The sequence below is a fragment of the Syzygium oleosum genome, unplaced genomic scaffold (genome assembly GCF_021117445.2).
Source record: "Syzygium oleosum isolate NSW1041296 unplaced genomic scaffold, Sole_v2.1 Sole_v2.10, whole genome shotgun sequence".
NCBI classification, from domain to species: Eukaryota; Viridiplantae; Streptophyta; class Magnoliopsida; order Myrtales; family Myrtaceae; genus Syzygium; species Syzygium oleosum.
Window position 1 is genome coordinate 7,641,687 of NW_026607494.1, and position 23,301 is coordinate 7,664,987.

A 23,301-nucleotide genomic window follows, 5' to 3' on the forward strand; every position below is an offset into this window, starting at 1 on the left:
CAACCATCAAGAAGTCATTCTTGAACACTTTGCTTTACATGATCGCGTTGTGATAAACAGATAACCAACATCCATGAAGTCAAATGTTGAAATCCAAGTTCTTAGTCAGTACTCAAATTGCAAGATGCAAAGTAAAATTTTTGGAGTGGCTTGACAGTAAGATTATCAATTTATAATTAAATAGTCTTATCCAATCACAAATGGAGTGGCTTGAAAATTTAAGATAAAACAAGCATGAAAATCAGTAACTCGCATGATGCATAGTCTGGGAAATTTGGAGGGAAAAAAGAACCAAGCAAAAATGAAAGTAGTTTGAAACAAGTGATGATTTCTCATGAAGGATAAGACATTGTTCATGGTCCTACCAGCTGATCATGCAAAAGCCTGAGCCTGGATCAGAAAACAAGTTAACTCGTGCCGCGTGCAAATTTCACGGTCACTCTTCACATTCAATTTGCATGCATATAAAACGACGAAACCCTCTGTGCAAATCTCGCCAATCACCCTCTGCCAGCCAATCCGATCGCGAGGTGAACCCCATACTTCAAACCATGGTACTCCTGTGCATCGCCGGAAGAGAGATCGCGCCGCAAATCGATGTCGCACACTTCGACACCAATCTCCACTCGAAGGAGATGATACGAGACGTACTTGGCGGGACGATTGGCAGGCAGACGTTGGCATACGATGAGTGGGCTGCTCGACGATGAGGAGATCCGGCACTGCATCTTTGGCCGGGACTCTGCAACCGTGACGCTTTGCGTGGCTCATTGCCCAAGGGGATAAAGATCGCTGCACGGCTCGAGTCCTCCATGGGGACTCAGGAGACGGACCAAAATCTAGAGGCGATGGGGTCTTGGGAACTGTTCCGTCGCTCTCTTTTGCCTCGACACTCAAATGAATGAAGACCTGCCACTCTCTGCATATTTTGTCTTTGATGGAACTGAGATTGATGTTCAAGTCATCGTATTTAAGGAAGGTCGTTAATACAGTTGGAACATTGATGTTGAGTGAATAGGAAGGATCGGAAGTGGACAAGGGGTGTTTAAAAAAATCTAAACGATCTACCTAGCTATTCTAGTCTTCCAAAAGGACCAAAACCAAACCGATATGGAGATGATTGAACAAATGCATCTATAAAACCAGTCGAATAATTATTCAGCAGAAACTCGAGTCTCGGGCCTCTTCAATCTGTCGCATTTTTTCGCCTTTCTTTGCCTCTCTTTCTCTCTCTGTCTCTCTCTCGCTCGACTCTATCTATGCGGACTCTCATTCTGTCCATCTACAAACATGGCCTCGCATTACACTAAACATTCAACAAGAGGAGAGACACAGAAACACCCCAGATTCCTTGAGTTCCGAACTAAATGCTCGATGGAGTCAGCAAGGAACTGGCTTTCTTCGTCTTCCTCTGCTCCTCCGTTCCATCGAAGAGTCCTCTCCAGAAAATCTCTCCCCTCTGCCTCTTCAGGTACTGCGTGGTTTTAGCGAGCTATTGCATGACTGTTTGTCCGGGCTCTAAACTTGAGTGTGAAGGTTACATTTTTTCTCTCAAGGCCTTTCCTTAAGACTGTCTCGTTCGCGGGTGCTGTTTGGATATATGCTTTTTAAGGTATCTTGCACTGTACCCATTACAGCATTCAACATAACATAGTAGTGAGACTGTCCTGTCCCTGACGTTACTTTTCATGGAGCTAAAGATACGGTCAATACACGCTACAGGAAAACAAAGTTGTTATCTTTACTGCTCATGGACGCGGATCAGCTGACCCCTTCCATCGGCCAATCTGCTGTCTCCAAGGAAAGGGACGCTGACAGTTGTCCGGCTGAAAGCTTCAAGAAAGAAAGCAAGCTGTGGCTGCAAAAACGCAGGCACCGCATGTGAGCTTCAATGAATTTTTTAGGCCTTATGTTGTAACCTATCTCCAGTGGCCCAATGTTGGAATAACAATGAAATAAGTTAATAAATACTGAGTTTGATCGTATGGACCTTTGGATAATATGATGAGGGGATTTTGTGACATCTTATAGAGTGTTTGATAAATGTCCGAATATAAAGTAGATATAACACAAATTCTTCTTTCTCCCTCCTCCCACCTTTGCGCTATCGTCATCAATATGATGTCACTGTTGCTTTCTGCTGGCACCTGTCAAGCTGCCGTTGGCATCGCCTCTGTTGAGGATGATGTCTTGTATTCTGTTATATGGAAAAGCTAAATATTTTAGGCTATGTGGGCAATTTTGTAATTTGTGCCATGTAGGGTTTCGCTATATATGTTTAGGGCGAAACAGGTCTCTAAGAAGAGAAGGAGGGAGTGAGAAAGAGCGGCTGTATACTTTTCTACGTTATTAGTGAAACAGATCTCATCTCCCTGTGAATGTAGGTAGGCGGAACATCTCCCCTGCTGAACCACGTAAATTCTTGTGTTGTGCGAATTTTCATTACTTTTCTTGCATCATTGATAGGATCGAATTAGATATTCGACAATTGGTATCAGAGCTTGGTTTGGCAAGCTATCAAGATGGCAGGAAAGGGTTCGAGTGTCAAGTACGACATCGAGAGGTTTAATGGAAAGAACAACTTCACTCTCTGGCGACGAAGAATGATGGATCTTCCGATTCAAGCAGGCCTGTCGAAAGTGCTGCTGGGAAAGGGAAGAAACCAAACGAGTGATGAAGATTGGGGGAGATGGAGGAAAGGGCGGTAAGCGCCATTCGATTGAACCTATCTCGATGAGGTTCTGCAGATGTGCCGGATCTCAAGTCGGCTCCGCAGTGTGGTCGAAACTTGAGAGCATCTATATGACCAAGTCCCTAACGAACAAACTGTTTTTGAAAAAACAGTTATACTCTCTACAGATGGAGGAAGGCTCAGATCTGTTAGAACACATCAACATGTTCAATCAGATTCTGAGTAAACTTGCAAGTCTGGAGGTTTCAATGGAAGATGAAGACAAAGCCCTATTATCGCTATCGTCGCTACCAAAGATCTTATGATCATCTGGGTGACGACACTCTTGTATGGAAAGGAGACGCTTGAGACGGATGAGGTCACCGCGCCCTATTATCTAATGATACGAGAAAGAGGGTTAACAAGTGCTACATGGGTGAGGTCTCATCGGAAAAGTCAAGGAGCAAGAACGGGAAGAACAATCCAATGGGATCCGGAATAAGGGTCAATCGAAATCAAGAGGGGTAAAACAAAACTCTCTTTGTTATTATTGCAAGAAGGAAGGACATCCGAAAAGAGACTATTATAAGAGAAAGGAAGACTTGAAAAAGCGAGAAAACTTCTAATCAAGCAAGTGTGGTCGATAGCTCGACGGTGATGATGGAGATCTTCTCTCTATATCATCGTAAGAATCGCTTCACCGATTCATGGATTTTAGACTGGACGCTCTTATCACATGTGCCCGAATAGGGATTGGTTTGATTCATGGTCATACAATGGTGGATCTGTTCTAATGGGGAATGATGCGGTTTGCAAAACCATTGGAATAGGGACTATTAAAATCGAATGTTTGATGGTATAGTCGAACTTTAGTGGATGTAAGGCATGTTCCGATCTAAAGAAAAATTTGATATCTTTGGGTGCGCTTGATGTGAATGGGTGCAAGTACGCAAAGAAGTGGAGTTCTCAAAGTCATCAAGGGAGCTATGGTTGTCATGAAAGGAGAGTTGATCGGAAGTTTATACAGCTCATAGGGAGTACAAGATAGGTGGAGCATCCGTGACTACAAGTAGAGTCCGATCTGAGATGACACTCATCCGTGGCATATGCGGTTAGGGCATATGGGTGAAAGGGTATGATGGAGCTTCACAAAAGGAAGCCGTTAAAAGGTGTCAAAAGCCGCAAATTGAACTTTCGCAAATACTGCGTTTGGAAACAGAAGGTGGTTAGTTTCGAATCGAAGCATACGAGCAAGGATGTACTTGATTATGTACACGCGATGTATGGGGTCCCGCACCGATAAAATCAAAAGGTGGAGCCGAATATTTTGTGACCTTCATTGATGATTACTCAAGGAAAGTCCGGGTCTACTTCATGAAGTCAAGAACGAAGTCTTCTCCAAATTCAAAGAGTGGAAGGTCAAGTAGAAAGGCGTGACAGAAAGAAGCTAAAGTGCTTGAGAACGAGACAATGGAGGGAATACATGTACACACCATTCCCTGGAACTATGTAAAGTGAAGGGATCACACGTCACTTCACAACATCGGATACACCACCAAAACGTGTAGCGAGAGGATGAACAAGACACTTTTGGAAAGGGCTCGAGTATGAGGCCGAATGCAGGGCGAGTAAAAGTTTGCAAGCGTAAGCAGTTAATATGGCATGCTATCTCATTAACAGGTCTCCATCTACACCCATTGAATGCGAGTTCCCGAGGAGGTATGGACAGTAATCCGATTGACTATTCTAGTTTGAGAGTATTTGGTTGTCCAAATTCTATGTTCATGTACAAAGTAGACATCGTTCCAAGTTAGACTCAAAGTCTAAGTGTATCTTTCTTGGCTATGAGAAAGGTGTGAAAGGATTCAAGCTATGGGATCCTAATGCACGGAAGACCGTGGTTACAGGACGTTGTCTTTGATGAATCCGACATGGTGAAGGCAAATAACAGTTCACATGCAGATGGCGAAGTGAAGAAGGATCTATCTGGGTGGAGTCGGTGAACCGAAATAGCGGGAGGAAGGGAATCATCCAAGAATCACCGTAATCACAGGAGACAATAGAAGATACCTACACCATTGCGTGAAGGTAGAGGAAAACGTACTTACAAAGCACCTGTGAGATACGGGTTTGAGGATATGGTTGCTTATGCCCTCACGTAGGGTACAAAGCGATCCATCTTCCTATCAGGATGCGATATCTGATGCTGATAGTGATAAATGGATGTCAGCTATGATGGAAGAAATGGAATCCTTACATAAAAACAGGACTTGGAAGATTGTGGAGAAACCTAAAGGGTGAAAGATCATTGGGAGTAAATGGATCTTTCGCAAGAAAGAGGCAGTGTCTGAGAATGAGCAGGTAAGGTACAAGGCTAGACTTGTAGCTAAAGGGTATGCACTGTAAGGAAGGGGTGGATTATAATGAAATATTCTCTCCAAGTAGTAAAGCACACTTCCATTCGGGTTCTACTTGCCTTGGTAGCCATGTTTGATTTTGAGCTGGAGCAACTTGATGTGAAGACGGCGTTTCTTCATGGAGACTTGGAGGAACAGATTTTCATTGAGCAACCTCACGGGTTCAAAGTGCCAGGAAAGGAAGATCACGTTTGTCTGCTTAAGAAATCACTTTATGGCCTTAAGCAATCTCCAAGACAGTGATACAAGCGTTTTGACTCTTTTATGGTGCAAATTGGCTATTCGAGAAGTGAGTATGATTGTTGTGTTTATTTTAAAGTGTCAGATGATAATTCGATTATTCTTTTGATGCTTTATGTTGATGACATGCTCATTGCTGCTAAGGATATGCATAATATTGTCTCTTTAAAGTCCTTGTTGAATAATGAGTTTGAGATGAAGGATCTTGGTGTCTGCTAAGAGGATCCTTGGTATGGAAATTCATAGAGATAGAAGTGCAGGTAAACTTTGGGTATCTTAAAAGAGGTATGTTGAAAAGGTGCTTGAGCGTTTCAACATGAATAAGGCTAAACCAGGTGAGACACCATTAGCTAGCCACTTCGGGTTATCTCGAACAAGAATGCCCCACAAAACATGAGGAGATTGAGGAGATGACTCGAGTTCCTTATGCTAGTGCGATTGGGAGTCTCATGTATGCTATGGTGTGTAGCAGCCGATTTATCTCATGCAATCGGTGTTGTTAGCAGATACATGAGTAATCCAGGGAAGGAGCATTGGAATGCGATCAAGTGGATCTTTAGATATCCGAGCGGGAGGCTGAGACTTGGGTATTATGTTCAATCGCGACGGAGGTTCGAAGGAGTTAGCGGGATATGTTGATTCGACTTTGTCGGTGACCTAGACAGGAGGAGGTCTACTACAGGATATGTCTTCACATTAGCTGGTGGACCTATCTCATGGAGGGCGATGCTCCATCCACAATTGCATTGTCTACTACAGAGGCAGAGTACATGGCAATTATAGAAGCTGCTAAGGAAGGACTCTGGTTGACTAGGTTGGTTCGTGAGTTGGGTTTAGAGCAAGGAGGTGTGGTGTTACATTGTGACAGTCAGAGTGCCATACATCTCACCAAGAATCAAGTGTTTCATGCAAGAACAAAGCATATAGATGTGAAGTTTCACAAAATCAGGGAGCTTGTGTCAGATGGCAGCATTCACTTGAGGAAGATTCACACGAATAGCAATCCCTGCATTGTTTTACCAAGCCGATCACTATTGAGAAGATTGGGTCATGTTTGGGCTCAATTAATATAACTCCGTTGAAGGTGAGGACGACTCAATAAGTGCGGGAGTGTACCTCTTATGGAGGTACGGGGATAAAGACATCTATATTTCATATTCTTTCACAGGTGGCTTTACAGAATCCAAGCCAAGGTGGAGATTGTTGAGGATAATGTCTTGTATTATGTTATATGGAAAAGCTAAATATTTTAGGCTATGTGGGCAATTTTGTAATTTGTGATGTAGGGTTTCGCTATATATGTTTAGGGCAAACAGTCTCTAAGAAGAGAAGGAGGAGTGAGAAAGAGTGGCTTACACTTTTCTACGTTATTAGTGAAACAGATCTCATCTCCCGTGGACGTAGGTAGGCGGAACATCTCCTCGCCGAACCACGTAAATTCTGTGTTGTGCGAATTTCCATTACTTTTCTTGCATCATTGATAGGATCGAATTAGATATTCGACAGCCTCACCTCGCCTTCCGCCACCCCTTCCTCGCCAGGTCCTCGGCCTCTCTCTCCCCCCCCCCGTCTCTCTCTCTCTCTCTCTCTCTCTCTCTCTCTGTACCCCTGTGCGCGTGTATCTGCCTCCCAACCCACCCCTCTTTCTAGTAGTAACTAGAAGTCGTGATTGTGATAGCCATTTGCTGGAAGCGATGAAGATGATGATGAAGATAGTTGGAGTGACTCGTGAGAACGTTCTACTCCTCACGTGAAATTTCTTACTGTTGCATCTTCGTTAAAGAGGAAAATTGCCTATGCAGCCCTGATTTCTTTGTTCCTTCGTGTGTATACATATTCCTCGCCACACCCCCACCCAAAGAAGAATATGTCAAAGAGGTTTCGTGTCCTCCTCTCCTTCCTCACACCAGAAAATGAAGCACGGGCATAGACTTCGGAGAACCAGCATGTGAGCGCTGTGTGTGGTTCATTTTTTGTGCTTATGTTTAGTATATTTATATATGTTGTCGATGTATAGTGTGCCATAAATTCAGCTCTATGTTCAAATATATCCTAGCTTGAGTGCTTCCTATAAGGCTTTTTATTCCTCGTTTTTTTGGGCCTCTGTAGAATGCGAAGCTTGCGCACTCTTTCCGCAAGCGGAACCGATGCACCGATGCTTTGGCGAAGCACGCCATGTGCCTCAGACCAATGATATCATCTTTTTTACTGCCATTCCTAGTTCTACTCAGCCTTGCCACTGAACCAACGTCCAATGGACCGACTATAAGAGTTTTTTTTTTTTTTTGGTCGGATGACTAGAAGAGTTGCGTTGCTGCGAAATTGATCAAGTCTCTCTCGAGGCTAAAGAGAATCAGTTGCTAAGAGATCTTACACATAACATGTCAGACACCATAACCATTGATTCTGTAGTTTTTCTGTAGCCAATTCATATGCCACTTCACCAGTAATCCCTGCATGAACAAGAGCCATCAATGAAACAATGAAATCCGTTATTATCCCTAACAATGATCTCTCTACGGGTGATCTTAGAAATAAGCTTGAGTGCCTGATGACAATCACCACATACTCGGAGGTTCTTCACCACTCGAATGACCGCATTCGGGCCTGTGCTTATCAGATCAAATGCAACAGCCAGCTTCTCGCTATGCCAACTCAGGATATGCTCCTTCTCCTCCTCTTCTATGTCGAACAACACAAACTCGGTCGTAGGAAATAACTGGCCGCTTTCAATTCTTTAGCCAGTTCCTCGAGCTTTGCGTATATTTCCTTTGACAGGGATGAGACTCATCTACAACAAGGAATTCATGGACAATACCATCTACTTCAATCCAACTATATCTAGGTACTTTTTGGATCCCTTGATTGTTCATTCTCGACCTAATGTCAGCTGCATCGTCCCATCTACGGCTTGCGGAGTAAATATTGGATAAGAGAACGTAATTACCTGAATTCCACGGTTCCAACTCAATCAGCTTCTTCAGTACATGTTCGGCCAGCTTGGTGTCTCGGTGGAGCCTACACCCACCAAGCGACGCGCCCCAAACAATGGTATTTGGCTCCATAGGCATATCTTTGATCAAATTATGGGCCTCTTCCAAATGAACTGCACGGCCGAGGAGATCCACCATACATCCATAATGCTCTATTGAAGGAGGCAAAGAAAATACATTGACCATGCTCTTGAAGTATTGCCAGCCCTCATATATCAGATTGCGTGCGTGCGTGCGCAAAGCAAACTCATGAATGTTTGTGTTGAGGCACAAGTTTGATATTTTGTCAAGATCAAGCAATTGATATTTTTATTTGAAAAGGAGATTGTTAGGATAATCAAGCATATGCGGACTGACAATAGCAGAATGTTAAGACAATCATCTAGTTGAGAGCTTTGATCGAAAAGAAGATTAGTTCGGAGTTATTAAAGGAATTCTGCATGACGAAAAGCATAGTGAGACAAGCACTAGTGCTAATGAATCACAATACGTTGCAGAGTTGATAAGCATAATGTTTCTAGAGACAACCCATAAATTGCTCTTTAGTGCTGGTATAGCTACGAGATTTTCTGGCAGATGCGTTTTGTACAACAAGTTACATGGTTAATAGATCTCCATTGACTACGATTGGATATTTGACTACCGAACAAGTGCGGTCAGGTAACATTTCTAATTATTCTATTTTTAGAGTATTTGGGTGATCGTGTTATGTTTGAGTGAGTGATGGTAAGCTTGATGGAAGGGTAAGAAAGTGCATTCCTAGTTATGCACAAGGTGAACAGTGTTATCGGTTGTGGTACCCAAAATTAAATTCACCTGTTATCAATAGAAAAGTTACATTTAATAAGTTTCTAGTACTTCTGAGTAGGAGTGGCTGTGACGGTGTTTATACTAATTTGGACGGTGTTCAATTCAAGATGGAGTTGCAATTAGAAATTTATAAGGTAGTGGGTACTTACACAATAATTGACACAGATGATACTTGTAGCGAGGTGGAACCTATAGGGCCAAAGGTTGCTGTAATTGTTGAGTTTGACAAAGTGCGGGTTTGATCTTCAATGGATGCAACATGGTTTTGCTTTATTTATGGTAGATAAAGTTATATATGTAAATCATTGTGGAGTAGCTAAAGGTGCAGGTAGAGTTAGTGTTTTGATAATGTTGATAGTTATGGCGAAGTTCAACCAAGGTTTATGGGAAAGTTCGAATTTTTCGGCGAAGCGATTGTGACTTAAACGTCGAGTCAAGATGAAGATTATTGAAAATATATTTCGAGTTTGAGCCTGAAAAGAAAACTTTCCTAATATAAGTAGATTTCCTAGTGTGAGTAGTTTCCTAAAAGGGTTTCCTATTTTGGATCCATACCTATTCTCTATAAGAAATGGGTCTTCTTTGTGAAGAGTATCTAAGAGGTTGCTTCTTCGTGCAATCCCAGAGTTTTTGAAGCGGTGAAAATCTTGGGGGTAAGATTTTGCATAGTTCTTTAGTGAGATTGAGAAATTATTTCATAAAAAATTGTGAAAGCTAAACGTGTGAGTTATTGAGTTTAAATAGGGGATGAAAAATACTAAGGCTACGCATTGCAACTTGCCAAATAGTGTTTGATTCTGCTCTTTTGTTCTCAGAATCAGTTTGAGAATAGAAATCCGTTTGTTTAATTTTTTGATTTTGGGCACAAATTCTTGCAAATTTGTGCCCAAAATCGTTTTAGAGAGAATGAAGAATAAAAAAGTAGCTTTCTTGATTCGGGAACAAAAATGAGAATCGCTTTTTTTCTTCTTCTTTTTCTTGGTTTAAAAAAGTAGCTTCTAATGTCCAGTACAGGGCCACCTCGCCAGTATCCAGCAAGATTAAAATATTTTAATAAAAAATATTATTAATAAAAAAATTACCGGCCATGGCCAGCGACCAGGCCATGGCGAAAAAAATAAAAAAAATATTATTAATAAAAAAAATGGGAAAATTTCGATTAAGGACCCCAAGTGAGGTCAAATTCTCAAAAGAAGGCCCAAAGTGAATATAGTGACAAATAAAAGGCCGATATCATTTCCATTTTAAGGACCGAAGTGCTTCAAAAGTCTCGAAAATAAATTCCCGTCCAAAATTCCTTCGTCAGAATGTTACTATTCCGTACCAGAGCAGTAAATTTTTTTGTTTTTTTTTTATTTTTTCTTTTCTGTTTTTTTCTTTTTCTTTTCTTTTTTTTTCTTCTCTTCCTCCGTCGGGGCCATAGCTTGCAGAGGTCGCAGACTCAGCGAGCGTCGCCGAGCGAGGGCTCGACCTCGCCGCAGTCGGCCGAGGCCTTGCCGATTGCGAGACCGGGTACGCCTCGCCGACGCCACGAGAGGTCGAGCCTCGCCGGATCTAATGAGGCTCGACCTCGCCGCGTCGGCGAAGGTCTTGCCGTGGTTTGAGGAGACCGGCCTCGCCCGACATCCGAGATCGAGCCTCGCCGGCAATATGAGGCCGACCCCGCCCAACCCCTGCAGCCGAGGCCGCGGTCCTCGCTCGGCGTGGGCGGCCTCAACCGAGGCCAGGCGACCTTCGCGCAGAATTCCTATGAGCCGCCAAAGAAGGAAGAGAAGAAAAAAAAAAGAAAAGGAAAAGGAAAAGAAAAAAAACAGAAAGGAAAAAATAATAAAAAAATAAAATTTTTACTGTCCTATGCCGAAATAGTAATATTCTCGCCGACCGACGGGCATTTTTCAGCTCCTGCGACCCAGCCCTTATTTGAGACTTTTGGGCACTTCGGGTCCTTATTTGAGATCGATGTACTTTTGCCCTTATTTGATATTATGTTCACTTTGGGCCCTCTTTTGAGAATTTGACCCCACTTGGGGTCCTTAATTGAAATTTTCCCAAAAAAAATTTTACCGGACATGGCCAGCGACCAAGCCACGGCGAAAAAAAATATTATTAATAAAAAAAATTTTACCGGCCATGGCCAGCAACCAGGCCATGGCGAAAAAAATAAAAAAAATATTTTCAATAAAAATATTTTTATTAAAATATTATTTATAAAAAATTATTTATAAAAAAAATATTTTACCGGCCATGACCAGTGACCAGGCCATGGCGAAAAAAAAAGAAAAAAATATTTTCAATAAAAATATTTTTTAGTAAAATATTTTAAAAAAATTATTAATAAAAAAAATTTATAAGAAAATTTTTTACCGGCCATGGCCCAAAAAAATAAAAAAATTATTTTTAATAAAAATATTATTAATTAAAAAATATTTTACCGGTCATGGCCAAGAAGGAGGAGAAGAAAAAAAGAAAATAAAGAAATATTAAAATATTTAAAATGTTATTAAAATATTATTAATAAAAAAAAATTTATGCCGTTACCAAACGCATTTCTGTTCTTTTACTATTTCAGGAATAGAAATTTTGGACCGTTACCAAACGCCTTCAAATGCTCAGAATCAGTTCCCAGGCACAGAATAAAAAAGAATCATTTCTGACCATAATATGTTCCCGGGCACAGATTGGTTGTCATGCGCAGTAAAAGTGCTTAAATGGCTCGAGTATAGTTGTAATATATGTTGTACCGCTTGATCTATAATGGAATTCCGTGCTGCTCTTCTGTGGACCATGGACTTAGGTCACGCCGATCGAACCACATAAATATGATGTTTGATTTATTTATTTTTTATGTTTATTGTTCGATCGCTTGTTTTAAACAACAATAGTTATGTTTTATTTTCTTTTTTCACGATTTTCAAATAGTACCTATTTCTCCTTTTAGTTCGACACTTTATTTTTGTTGATTATTCATCCAAAAAATTGCCAAGTGATTTAATAGAGAGGAATATACAGAAATAGCTGATTCAAAAAACTAAAAATAAAATGTTAAAAGAGAGGGCAAAAGCCACAATAACTCTAAACTATGTCAACTGTGACATATTTATCCCCAACTTTTTTCTATAACACAAAAAATGCCAAACTTGTACTTGTATGACACATTTACCCTTTGTCAAAGTTCTGTAAATGAGAACCGTTAAAAATCTGCCTAGATGGACGCAAAAAGCAAACGGTATTGATATGGCGTCCACGTGACTTAAGTGAAATAAAAAACGACATTATTTTGGCTGAAAAATCATCTAATGGAACCTTGACGAAGGGTAAATGTGTCGCATAGGTATAAATTTGAGCTTTTTTATGTCACAAGAAAAAGTTTATGATAACTGTGTCGTGGTTGACATAATTTGGGGTTTTTAATATCACAAAAAATATCCAATTTAAATGTTTCATAGTGGGTATATTTTGGGGTTTTCCGTGGTTTTTTCCCTGAAAGAGAGCTTGTTTTTCTTTTTTAACGAGAAAGGACCGATTATTCAGCCAAAATAGAGAGGATAACATAACAATGGAGAAAAATAAATGGTTCAAGGAAAAAAGAAGGAAGCTTTTATTTCTTGACAAGAAAGGAGAGTCCTCTTCAAATAAATAACCCATCTAACCCGTCTCGATTGTCATCCCTTGGCCTTTCAGTTTTTACCATTTGGGGAAGAAGAAGTAGCAGAAGTCGCCATACATTAAACAACAGACGAATTGCCCCATTTCGCCTAAGGTGCATCATAAGTAATTCATGGGGGCTCTACTCGTTGTTACACCATCATTACATCTTGCAAGGATTTAAAGAAGAGAGCGAAATGCAAGAACGATGAAACATGGGGTATCAAAGAGTGAGTGGCAGGCATTATGGTAAAGTTAAGGACGAAAGTCGTTGAAAATGGAAAAGTTACAGAGAAGTGGACCACAACAGCGAGGGACGTTGATTCTGACCCGAGAGCTTTCCTACGTAAAACAAAACAGAGAACATGATAGCCACGAGGTCAAGGTCTCTGTCTCAAGCTTTCGCTTTTCTAAAAGCAAGCTTTTGCTGTTCCCCTGCTTTTAGGAAAGCAAGCTTCTCCTCGATTTAAAGTCCAACAGTGAATGGAATTTGGTACGAACTGAATACTAAGACTTAACGGATCCACTTTTCCAAGGGATGAGATCAGTAATCATCAGCTCCCCTGAAGCAAAATGTGATTCCTGTTCTGGATTCTGGACGCCTCATACGTCTTTCGTAATTATGCTGAGTCGAAACCGGCTTATGTAAAGATGGCGTCTCCTCATGTGGTGGATCCCAGGTTGGATCTTTAGAATTTGTATTGTAGACAGTGAAATGATACAAGTATCTTTAAGGACATTATTGTACGAAACTAGCCGGGATAACCCATCAAGCCTGTCTTTCTTCACATAACAATTCCATTTGTCTTCCTCACTCTCTCTGTCTCTGTGCTCTCAAATTGAACGCCATGTACAACCAAGCTCCTAATTGCCTTGTCGTCGACAACGACATCAATGACGACAATTCGGTGGTTTCTCTCCACCCAGAGACCATGAAGAAGCTCCAGCTCTTCCGCGGCGACACCATCTGTGTCAAGGTCGTGGATTTACACTTTTCCGAGATCAATTCGATTATGAGTTTCTCGTTTGGGTGATTTGTGGGTGTGTCGTGCTCTAGGGTTGCTTTGGATTGGCCTCTTGTAATCCGTTTTGAGTGTGGAACTTTTTAGAGCTTTGAGTAGCGTTTTGTTGTCTCGTGTGTCTGGGTTTTAGTAGTCTTTTTTTTTTTTTGGAGTTTTGAGGTGGATATGTGGCTGGATTGAAACCTAGAGCCTCTGCTTACGGATTTTGTGATATTATCTGAGCTTCTGCAGATTGTAATGTGGTTCGATCCTGTTGTTGGCTTTGCGCTATATCGTTTCCTGTATTCCTGCACGTGTGAGACGATTGATGCAAAAGGTCTCTTTTTTAGCTCCGACAGTCATAGTTTCCATGCCATCATGCTCAATGTTAACTCTTATAACTTGATTTCACTAAGTCGCGACTGAGCCATGTAAGCTAGTTAGTTACATTATTCATGGTGATTGAACATCTTTTCATGATAGAATTCTCTCTCTCTCTCTCTCTCAGTACTTGTGCACTTGCAGTCTCCATCTCTCTGCTGTAAAGGACATCTTTTTCAGTAGCATGACGATGTAGAGTTCAGATTGGAGGCAATGCATTGTGGTGGTCTCTAAAACGCTATCTTCTTATATCCAGGGGAAGAAAAGGAAAGATACTGTTTGCATTGCTCTTGCTGATGACACTTGCGAGGAGCCTAAGATACGGATGAACAAAGTGGTGAGACAAAACCTGAGGGTTAGACTGGGGGATGTTGTTTCTGTGCATCAATGTCGTGATGTCAAGTATGGAAAGCAGGTTCACATACTTCCTGTGGATGACACCATTGAAGGGATTACTGGAAATCTCTTTGATGCATTTTTGAAGCGTGAGTTTCTCTTTTCTATGGACTTGTAATTTATAACTGCACTGTTCTTTCTCATTTATGTTGATGTAGGAAATACTGTTTTGCTCCCTTCTTTAGCTATTGGTCCTATGTGATCAGTGCGTTCTGTAGTTATTTTTTTAAATCAAACCTACCATTTGAAGATGTATTATGAACCCTTATTTTCATGGGATTTACGTTAATGCTGTATGTAACAATAAGTGCGTGTTAAATTAAACACTCGATGAAGTAAAAAATTCATGAATACGTTAGTAACTACTGAATATTGGGAGTGCACCACATATTGGATGGCTCTGCTTGGTCCTAATGTTTTTTGGTAACAAAATCCAGTGAATACTAAAGTTGCTAGTGAACCAGACTATACCAAAACACTGGTTTGCTTGGGTTGAATATGGTCTATTTCAGTGTTCATGTTTTGTAGAGCACTTTTCTTACAGAACTTTTCTCCATACTATCTATCTATGAGAGGATTTAACTTCCTAAAAGTTATGCCTTCTGATGGCGGGTAAAGCATGCTAAAAGATCTGTGAACTACTGCTAGCCTTTGCAAGGGATGCCGGCGCTTATTTTCTTGTCAAACCATTACACCATCGACTGCATAATCATGTTAGTTTGAGCACAAACACTAAAATAGCTCACTTCTTTTTGCAAAGATGATCCTTGGATTGGATGGACAGCTTACTAACGTGATGGATTCACTCTCTGTAGCTTACTTCCTGGAGGCATATCGCCCTGTGAGGAAAGGTGATCTGTTCCTTGTTAGAGGAGGAATGAGAAGTGTCGAGTTCAAGGTTATTGAGACCGATCCTGCCGAGTATTGTGTTGTTGCCCCGGATACAGAGATCTTCTGCGAGGGAGAACCTGTGAGGAGGGAGGATGAGAATAGATTAGATGAGGTTGGTTACGATGATGTTGGTGGTGTTAGGAAGCAAATGGCTCAAATTAGGGAGCTGGTAGAGCTGCCATTGAGACATCCACAATTATTTGAATCAATTGGTGTGAAACCGCCTAAAGGAGCCCTGCTGTATGGACCTCCTGGATCTGGGAAAACCCTCATTGCTAGGGCAGTTGCAAATGAAACTGTTGCCTTCTTTGTCTTTATCAATGGACCAGAGATCATGTCAAAGGCAGCTGGTGAAAGTGAAAGCAATCTCAGGAAAGCTTTTGAGGAAGCAGAGAAATATGCACCTTCCATCATCTTTATTGATAATATCGATTCAATTGCCCCAAAGCAAGAGAAGACTCATGGAGAAGTCGAGAGCAGGATCTTTTCTCAGCTGCTAACACTCATGGATGGTTTGAAATCTCATGCCCAAGTCATGGTTATCGGAGCTACTAATCGGCCAAACAGCATTGACCCAGCTTTGAGAAGATCTCGGAGATTTGACAAGGAAATCAATATTGGAATTCCAGACGAAGTTGGGCGGCTTGAAGTCCTCCGCATTCATACAAAGAACATGAAGCTTGCTGAAGATGTACAGAATTTTCCTTTTTGTTTCCCAAGCAGTTTGTTGTGAGGGTGTCTTCTTTTTCCCCTTGGTCCTAATAATTTTATTGAATGTTGTGCAGTTTGATCTGATAAGAATTGCTGAGAGCACGCATGGCTATGTTGGTGCTGATCTGGCTGCTCTATGCACTGAAGCTGGACTTCAGTGCATCAGAGAGAAGACGGATGTCATTGATTTGAAAGATGAGTCAATTCATGCGGAGATACTCAACTCCATGGCAGTTACAAATAAGCACTTCGTAACTGCTCTTGGAGCAATCAATCCATCTGCTCTCCCTCAGACAGTAAGTATACTAGAGCTGCTCCATGGTATTATTCTCCTGCCCCTGAGTCTGAATCTAATCCCTGCACTTTTTTATCACTCAGGTGGTTGAAGTGCCAGAAGTGAGCGGGGAAGATACTGAAGGTCTTGAGAGTGTTAAAAGGGAGCTTCGAAAGGTATGGTTATTTGTGTTCTTTTGTTTTTTGTGTGTGCTTCTATCATTTGTGAGGTCTTGAGAATGTTAAAATATGTTATGTGTCACTTTTTTCGTCAGTCGAGTGTGGAAATGTATAGGTTTTGGGACCCTGTGCACCATGTCTGTGTTAGGCATGCGACAGCGAGGGGCTCGCATGAATTTCATCTCTTCACGTGATTGTTCTGGTGCTTAGTACAATTTTGTTTCCGAGGCCGTGCTGAATGGGTCATTAACCCTCTAACTAGCCATATCCGGAGATTTATACTTGTCGAAGTCATGAAAAACTGGTTCAACAGTCAACACGCAACCATTAATTAAGAAGTCACTCTTGAACACTTTGCTTTACATGATTGCGTTGTGATAAACAGAAAACCAACATCCATGAAGGCAAGTGTTGAAATCCAAGTTCTTAGTCAGTACTCAAATTGCAAGAGGCAAAGTAAAATTTCTGGAGTGGCTTGACAGTAAGATTATCAATTTAAAATTAAATAGTCTTATCCAATCACAAATGGAGTGGCTTGAAAATTTAAGATAAAACGAGCATGAAAATCAGTAACTTGCATGATGCATAGTCTGGGACATTTGGAGGGAAAAAAGAACCAAGCAAAAATGAAAGTAGTTTGGAAACAAGTGGTGATTTCTCATGAAGGATGAAACATTGTTCATGGTCCTACCAGCTGATCATGCAAAAACCTGAGCCTGGATCAGGAAACAAGTTAAACTCGTGCAGCCTGCAAATTTCACGGTCACTCTTCACATTCAATTTGCAAGTTGGGAATAAGTCGCGGAAGAAATCGACTAACCTCTCGATGCACACCCTGGAATATAGATTGAATTACCAGCGAATGATGACGAATCTACAAGTTCGCAACGGTCCGAATATAATCACGAGGAAAATATTATTATTCCATAGCGTTAATGCTAATCGTTTTCTCAAAGTAACGATGGAACATTTTGTGTGTTATATTGATAGAGAAAAAACGTAAGTTCTTTTCTGTACATGTGTCTTATCTTGTCTCTATCTTCAGGAAGTTATTTTAACTTCTCTTAGAAGACAACTCACACCCTTTCAAAGGGTGCCTCTTATATCACACTCCATCGTGGGCGAAACAGTGTCATTTAACACATGCATGTATAAAACGATGAAACCCCCGGTGCAAATCTCGCCAATCACCCTCTCCCAGTCAATCCGATCGCAAGGTGAACCCCATACTTCAGACAATGGTGCTGCTGCGCATCGTGGGATCGCACCGCAAATTGAGGTCACGCACTTCGTCACCATTCTCCACTCGAAGGAGATGTTTCGAGACGTACTTGGCGTGAAGATTGGGAGAGGCAGACTTTGGCGTAAGATGAGTTGGCGCTGCTCGACGATGAGGAGATCGGCACTGCATCTTCAGCTGGGACTCCGCGACCATGGGGCTTCGCGTGGCTTCGTTGCCCAAGGGGACAAAGATGGCTGTACGGCTCGAGTCCTCCATGGGGACCAAGGAGACGGACCAAACTCGAGAGGCGATGGGGGCCTTTGGGAACAGCTCCGTCGCTCTCTTTTGCCTCGACACTCAAATGAATGAAGACGTGTCACTCTCTGCATGTTATGTCTTTGGTGGAACCGAGATTGATGTTCAAGTCACCGTATTTAAGGAAGGTCGTTAATACGGTTGGAACATTGATGTTGAGTGAATAGGAAGGATAGGAAGTAGATAAGGGGTGTTTGAAAAAATCTAAACGATCAACTAACTATTCTAGTCTTCCAAATGGACCAAAACCAAACCGATATGGAGATAATTGAACAAATGCATCTACGAAACCAGTTGAATAATTATTCAGCAGAAACTCGAGTCTTGAGCCTCTTGAGTCATTACATTTTTCCGCCTTTCCTTGCTTCTCTTTCTCTCTGTGGACTTTGTCTATGCAGACTCTCATTCTGTCCATCTACAAACATGGCCTCGCCTTCCGCCGCTACCTCCTTGCCAGTTCCCTCTCTCTCTCTCTCTCTCTCTCTCTCTCTACACCCGGGCGCGAGTATCTTCCCCCCAACTCACCCCTCTTTCTAGTAGTAACTAGAAGTCATTATTGTGATAGCCATTCGCTGGAAGTGGTGAAGATGATGATGAAGATAGTTGGAGTGACTCCTGAGAACGTTCGACTCCTCATGCGAAATTTTTTACTGTTGCATCATCGTTGAAGAGGAAAATTGCCTATGCATTTCTTTGTTCCTTCGTGTGTATGCATCTCCCCACAACCCCCAACCCAAAGAAGAATATGTCAAAAAGGTTTCGTGTCACCCTCTCCTTCCTCACACCAGAAATTGAAGCAGGAGCATAGACTTCGGAGAACCAGCATGTAATTGCTGTGTCGGTTCATTTTTGTATATTTATATATGTTGTCGATGTATAGTGTGCCATACTTAGTATATCTCATGTGACATTACGAAGTTCTATTCAGTGGAATGATGATTCGGCTCTATGTTCATATATATCCTAGCTTGAGTGCTTCCTCTTAGGCTTTTTATTCCTCGTTTTTTGGACCTCTGTAGAATGCGAAGCTTGCACACTCTTTCGGCGTGCCGAACCGATGCACCGATGCTTTGGCAAAGCACACGGTGTGCCTCAGACCGATGATATCATCTTTTTTACTACTGTTCCTAGTTTTTTACTGTCATTTTATCATATGGACCTTTTGGAAACTAGTTTAACTCGTTATGTAACTGATGCATGATTTTAGTCTTAATGTATTTCCCCTTTAGAGCCGAAAGGAAAGAAATAAAAAAAGAAGGGAGCTGTTGCTGGGAGTAGGTTAGCCTAGGAGGTTGACTCCACCTAATTTGTGAATTGCTTGTAGAAGATGCGGATTAGCCAGTAATTCAGAAACTAAAACGAGGAAGCTACCGTATCCCGTCCCTTTTCCTATATAGAAATGTGTTCATGCTTGACGCATCTACCATTTACAATTCAGTTGAAGCCTCTCTGCGATATGGTGATATGTAGGCACATTTGACATCTAAAACTCTGGCAGGGACAAAAATGCTTCTCGACGGGGATATCACAAGAGAGCTCGCACTGTACTCAAAAAGTTCTGGTTGAATTCAAGGTCACTAGAAACTTTGGGCCAATGAATCATGGGTAAACCTCTGGCCCCAAAAACAAGGGCAAACTCAGTAAATGAATTGCTGCACTTATCTCCATATTTATTCTCTGTGGTGCAAGCCCACTTCGCCTCACAATACATCATAGCAGCCCACGAATAGAGTAAATTTTAACCGTCAAAGCAAACTAAGAAGAAGCATTGTGCCCGAAAAAGAACAAAAAATGAGAAGAAAAACAGTACCTTGACTTTTGAAGAAATGGATTGCTAGGATCTACCTGTGCATTGGCCCTTCCGGCCTAAGAGAACAAAAGGAAAGTGTGAGGATTAGTTCCTTTTTTTTTTTGGTGTTACTAAATGAAAGTTTTCATCTACTTTCGAACATGGGTTGTGCCCTTTCTCCTCAGCCGTGCCACTAAACCAACGTCCGATGAATCGACTAGAAGAGCTGTGCTGCTGCGAAATTGATCAAGTCTTTCTCTCAAGGCTGAAGAGAATCAGTTGCTAAGAGATCTTACACAAATAACATGTCAGACACCATAACCATTGATTCTGTTAGTGTTTCTGTAGCCAATTCATATGCCACTTCACCAGTAATCTCTGCATGAACAAGAGCCATCAATGAAACAATGAAATCGGTTATTATCCCTAACAATGATCTCTCTACGGGTGATCTTAGAAATAAGCTTGAGTGCTTGATGACAATCGCCGCATACTCGGAGGTTCTTCACCACTCGAATGACCACATTTGGGCCTGTGCTTATCAGACCAAATGCAACAGCCAGCTTCTCGCTATGCCAACTCAGGATATGCTCCTTCTCCTCCTCTTCTATGTCGAACAACACAAACTCAGTTGTAGGAACATAACCGGCTGCTTTCAATTCGTTAGCCAGTTCCTCGAGCTTTGCGTATATTTCCTTTGACATGGGATGAGACTCATCTCCAACAAGGAATTCATGGACGATACCATCTACTTCAATCCAACTACATCCAGGTACTTTTTGGATCCCTTGATTATTCATTCTCGACCTAATGTCAGCTGCATCGTCCCATCTATGGCTTGCGGAGTAAATATTGGATAAGAGAACGTAATTACCTGAATTCCACGGTTCCAACTCAATCAGTTTCTTCAGTACATGTTCTGCCAGCTTGGTGTCTTGGTGGAGCCTACATCCACCAAGCAACGTGCCCCAAACAATGGAATTTGGTTCCATAGGCATATCTTTGATCAAATTATGGGCCTCTTCCAAATGACCTGCACGGCCAAGGAGATCCACCATACATCCATAATGCTCTATGGTAGGAGGCAAAGAAAATACTTTGGCCATGCTCTTGAAGTATTGCTGGCCCTCATTTACCAGACCAGCGTGCGTGCATGCGCAAAGCAAACCCATGAACATGTTCCCATCAGGCCGAACCCCAAGCTTCTCCACTTGGCCAAACAATCCAAATGCAGGTTTGACATGCCCATTCATGGCAAGGCCGGTTATGGCAGCGTTCCAGACCACTCCATCCATCTCTCTCATTTCTCTGAAAAATCCCCAGGCTCGAGCCATGTTTCCGCATTTCGCAAACATGTCGATCAATGCTGTGCCCAAGATGGGATTATCCAGAAACTCATTTCTGTCTATTAAGTTGCTGGCCCAACAGCCAAACTCCAGCGCTCCCAATTGAGCGCAAGCATTGAGTAACCCAACCATGACATAACAATCAGGCCTCAAGTTCTCCCTCTGCATTTGGGAAAAGATGTTCAAAGCCTCTCTAGGTAGGCCGTGAGATGCATAACCTTGAACCATGATACTCCAAGGGACTACATCCTTTTCGGGCATCGTATCAAACACGTAACGCGCCTTCTCCATGTTCCCGCACTTGGCATACATATCCAGTAATGAGGTAGCAACAAAAACATTCTTTTCCATGCCACTGCTTGTCACATATCTGTGTATCCACTCTCCACTGCGTACATCCCCCATACGCGAACACGCAGACACCACCTTAACGAGGGTAACACAATCCGGCCTCAGACCCATTTCCAACATCCTCCTAAACATATCGACCGCCTCCCCAAACCTCTCGAACTCGATATAACCAGTTATCATCGCAGTCCACGAAACCACGTTCTTGTCGGGAATATCGTCAAACACCTTGTACGCATCTTCGACATATCCGCATTTCGTATAAAAACAGAGCAAACCGGTCTGGACATAGACGTCGCAGTCCAGACCCATCTTCACCACGAGAGCGTGCGTCCTCCGGCCGAGCTCGAAGTCCGAAAGCCTCGCGCACGCCTTCAGGACGAAAGGGAGGGTGAAGTAATCGGGCAACAAGCCATCCCTCCGCATCGACCTGTAAAAGCCCACGGCCTCGCCGAAGCGGTCGCTCGAAACCAAGCCGCGGATCATCGTGTTCCAGAGGTAAACGCCGGGCCGCCGGGCCTGGCGGAAGAGGAGGCGGGGATAGCCGGCCGCCGCGGCGTCGGGGAGTTCGGAGGCGCGGCGCAGGACGGGGCCGAGGAGGGAGGGGTCCTGGTCGAGGCCATGGCGGAGGAGGGAAGCGTGGACCTGCTTGAGCTGGTGCGAGGAGGCGAGGCCGCGGAGGAGGAGGGCCTTGATCTCCGAGCGCTTGCGGCGGAGCGAAGCAGAGGCGGGAGCGGCAGCGACTGACATGTATCATGGTTCTTTCTCCGACCGTTCCTTTTTGTTTTCAAGTTGTTCCCTCGGTCTTTCGCTCATGGCATTGTGTGTTTTTTGTTTTTTTTTTCGCTAGAATTCATGTCATTGTGTTTGATGATTGAGCAAGGGAAGATTCCAATCAATCATCAGCTCGTAACAGGCCTAATACCCACACAAAAAAAAAACCGCAAATTTTAGCTTTTGTCCCAATTTTACCTTTTGTCTTATAAAAAATGTCCAACTTTAGATCATATCTCAATTCTACCATGAATCTTTTTTTGTCCTATAAAAAACCCTCAACTTTAGGTCAAGTCTCAATTCTACCATGAGCTTTTTTTGTCTCATTAAAAGCCCTTAACTTTAGGTTCAGTATCAATTTTACCCTAAATTTGTTTTCATCTCGTGAGAAAATCCCAACTTTAGGTTTAGTTTCGATATCACTATGATTTTTTTTGTCTCATAAAAGATCACCAGCTTTTACTTGAGTCCCAAATCTACTCTCCATTAACCCTCCGTCAAAATCGCCCTTATGCTTGGGAATAAGCACTCTGATTGTCAATCTATCGCGTTTGGGAATGTTTCATCTCTCGCGATTGGAAAGCGCTTGGGACGCTTGAACATATTATGCTTGAGAGTTTTCCATCTCTCGGTTTGTAAATGAGAAATTTTGGACGGAGGTTAATGGGGGTAGATTTGTGACTTAAGTAAAAATTTGTGATTTTTTATGAGACTGTAAAAATTTTAGGATAAAATTTGGACTGGACTTAAAGTTTGGGATTTTTCATAAGACAAAAAAAAGTTTAAGGTAGAATTAAGATATGACCTAAAGTTGTGGGGTTTTTTAAGGGATAAAAAAAAGTTTATGGTAAAACTGGGACTGGATCTAAAGTTTGAGGTTTTCCAATGAGATAAAAGG

At 42.1% G+C, this 23,301-nt stretch overlaps 3 protein-coding genes across 4 annotated transcripts in view; 2 read left to right on the forward strand and 1 right to left on the reverse strand.

Annotated features, from left to right (window-relative positions):
• The first annotated feature begins 13,273 nt into the window (after window positions 1–13,273).
• LOC115685841 (cell division control protein 48 homolog A-like) lies at window positions 13,274–16,809 on the forward strand. 2 transcript variants are annotated; one of them, XM_056315173.1, is made up of 5 exons: window positions 13,274–13,753; window positions 14,415–14,643; window positions 15,370–16,136; window positions 16,231–16,396; window positions 16,535–16,736. In XM_056315173.1, the coding sequence occupies exons 1-5, from the start codon at window positions 13,625–13,627 to the stop codon at window positions 16,540–16,542; spliced, it is 1,299 nt and encodes a 432-aa protein (XP_056171148.1). In that variant the 5' UTR covers window positions 13,274–13,624; the 3' UTR covers window positions 16,543–16,736. The 2 variants fall into 2 exon arrangements, with proteins under 2 accessions (XP_056171148.1, XP_030466841.2); XM_030610981.2 differs by having other exon boundaries at window positions 13,281–13,753; window positions 16,231–16,452; window positions 16,535–16,809.
• The window catches only part of LOC115685837 (cell division cycle protein 48 homolog), a 47,446-nt gene continuing 37,731 nt past the window's right edge, over window positions 13,587–23,301 (forward strand). Inside the window, exon 1 of the transcript XR_008817297.1 lies at window positions 13,587–13,592. The gene's annotated coding sequence lies outside the window, so the exon portion shown is untranslated. The remainder of the gene's footprint in view (window positions 13,593–23,301) is intronic.
• On the reverse strand, window positions 19,746–22,473 carry LOC115685839 (putative pentatricopeptide repeat-containing protein At3g08820). The gene has a single exon (XM_030610975.2). It carries the CDS (start codon window positions 22,377–22,379, stop codon window positions 20,301–20,303), a length of 2,079 nt encoding a protein of 692 aa, XP_030466835.2. The 5' UTR covers window positions 22,380–22,473; the 3' UTR covers window positions 19,746–20,300.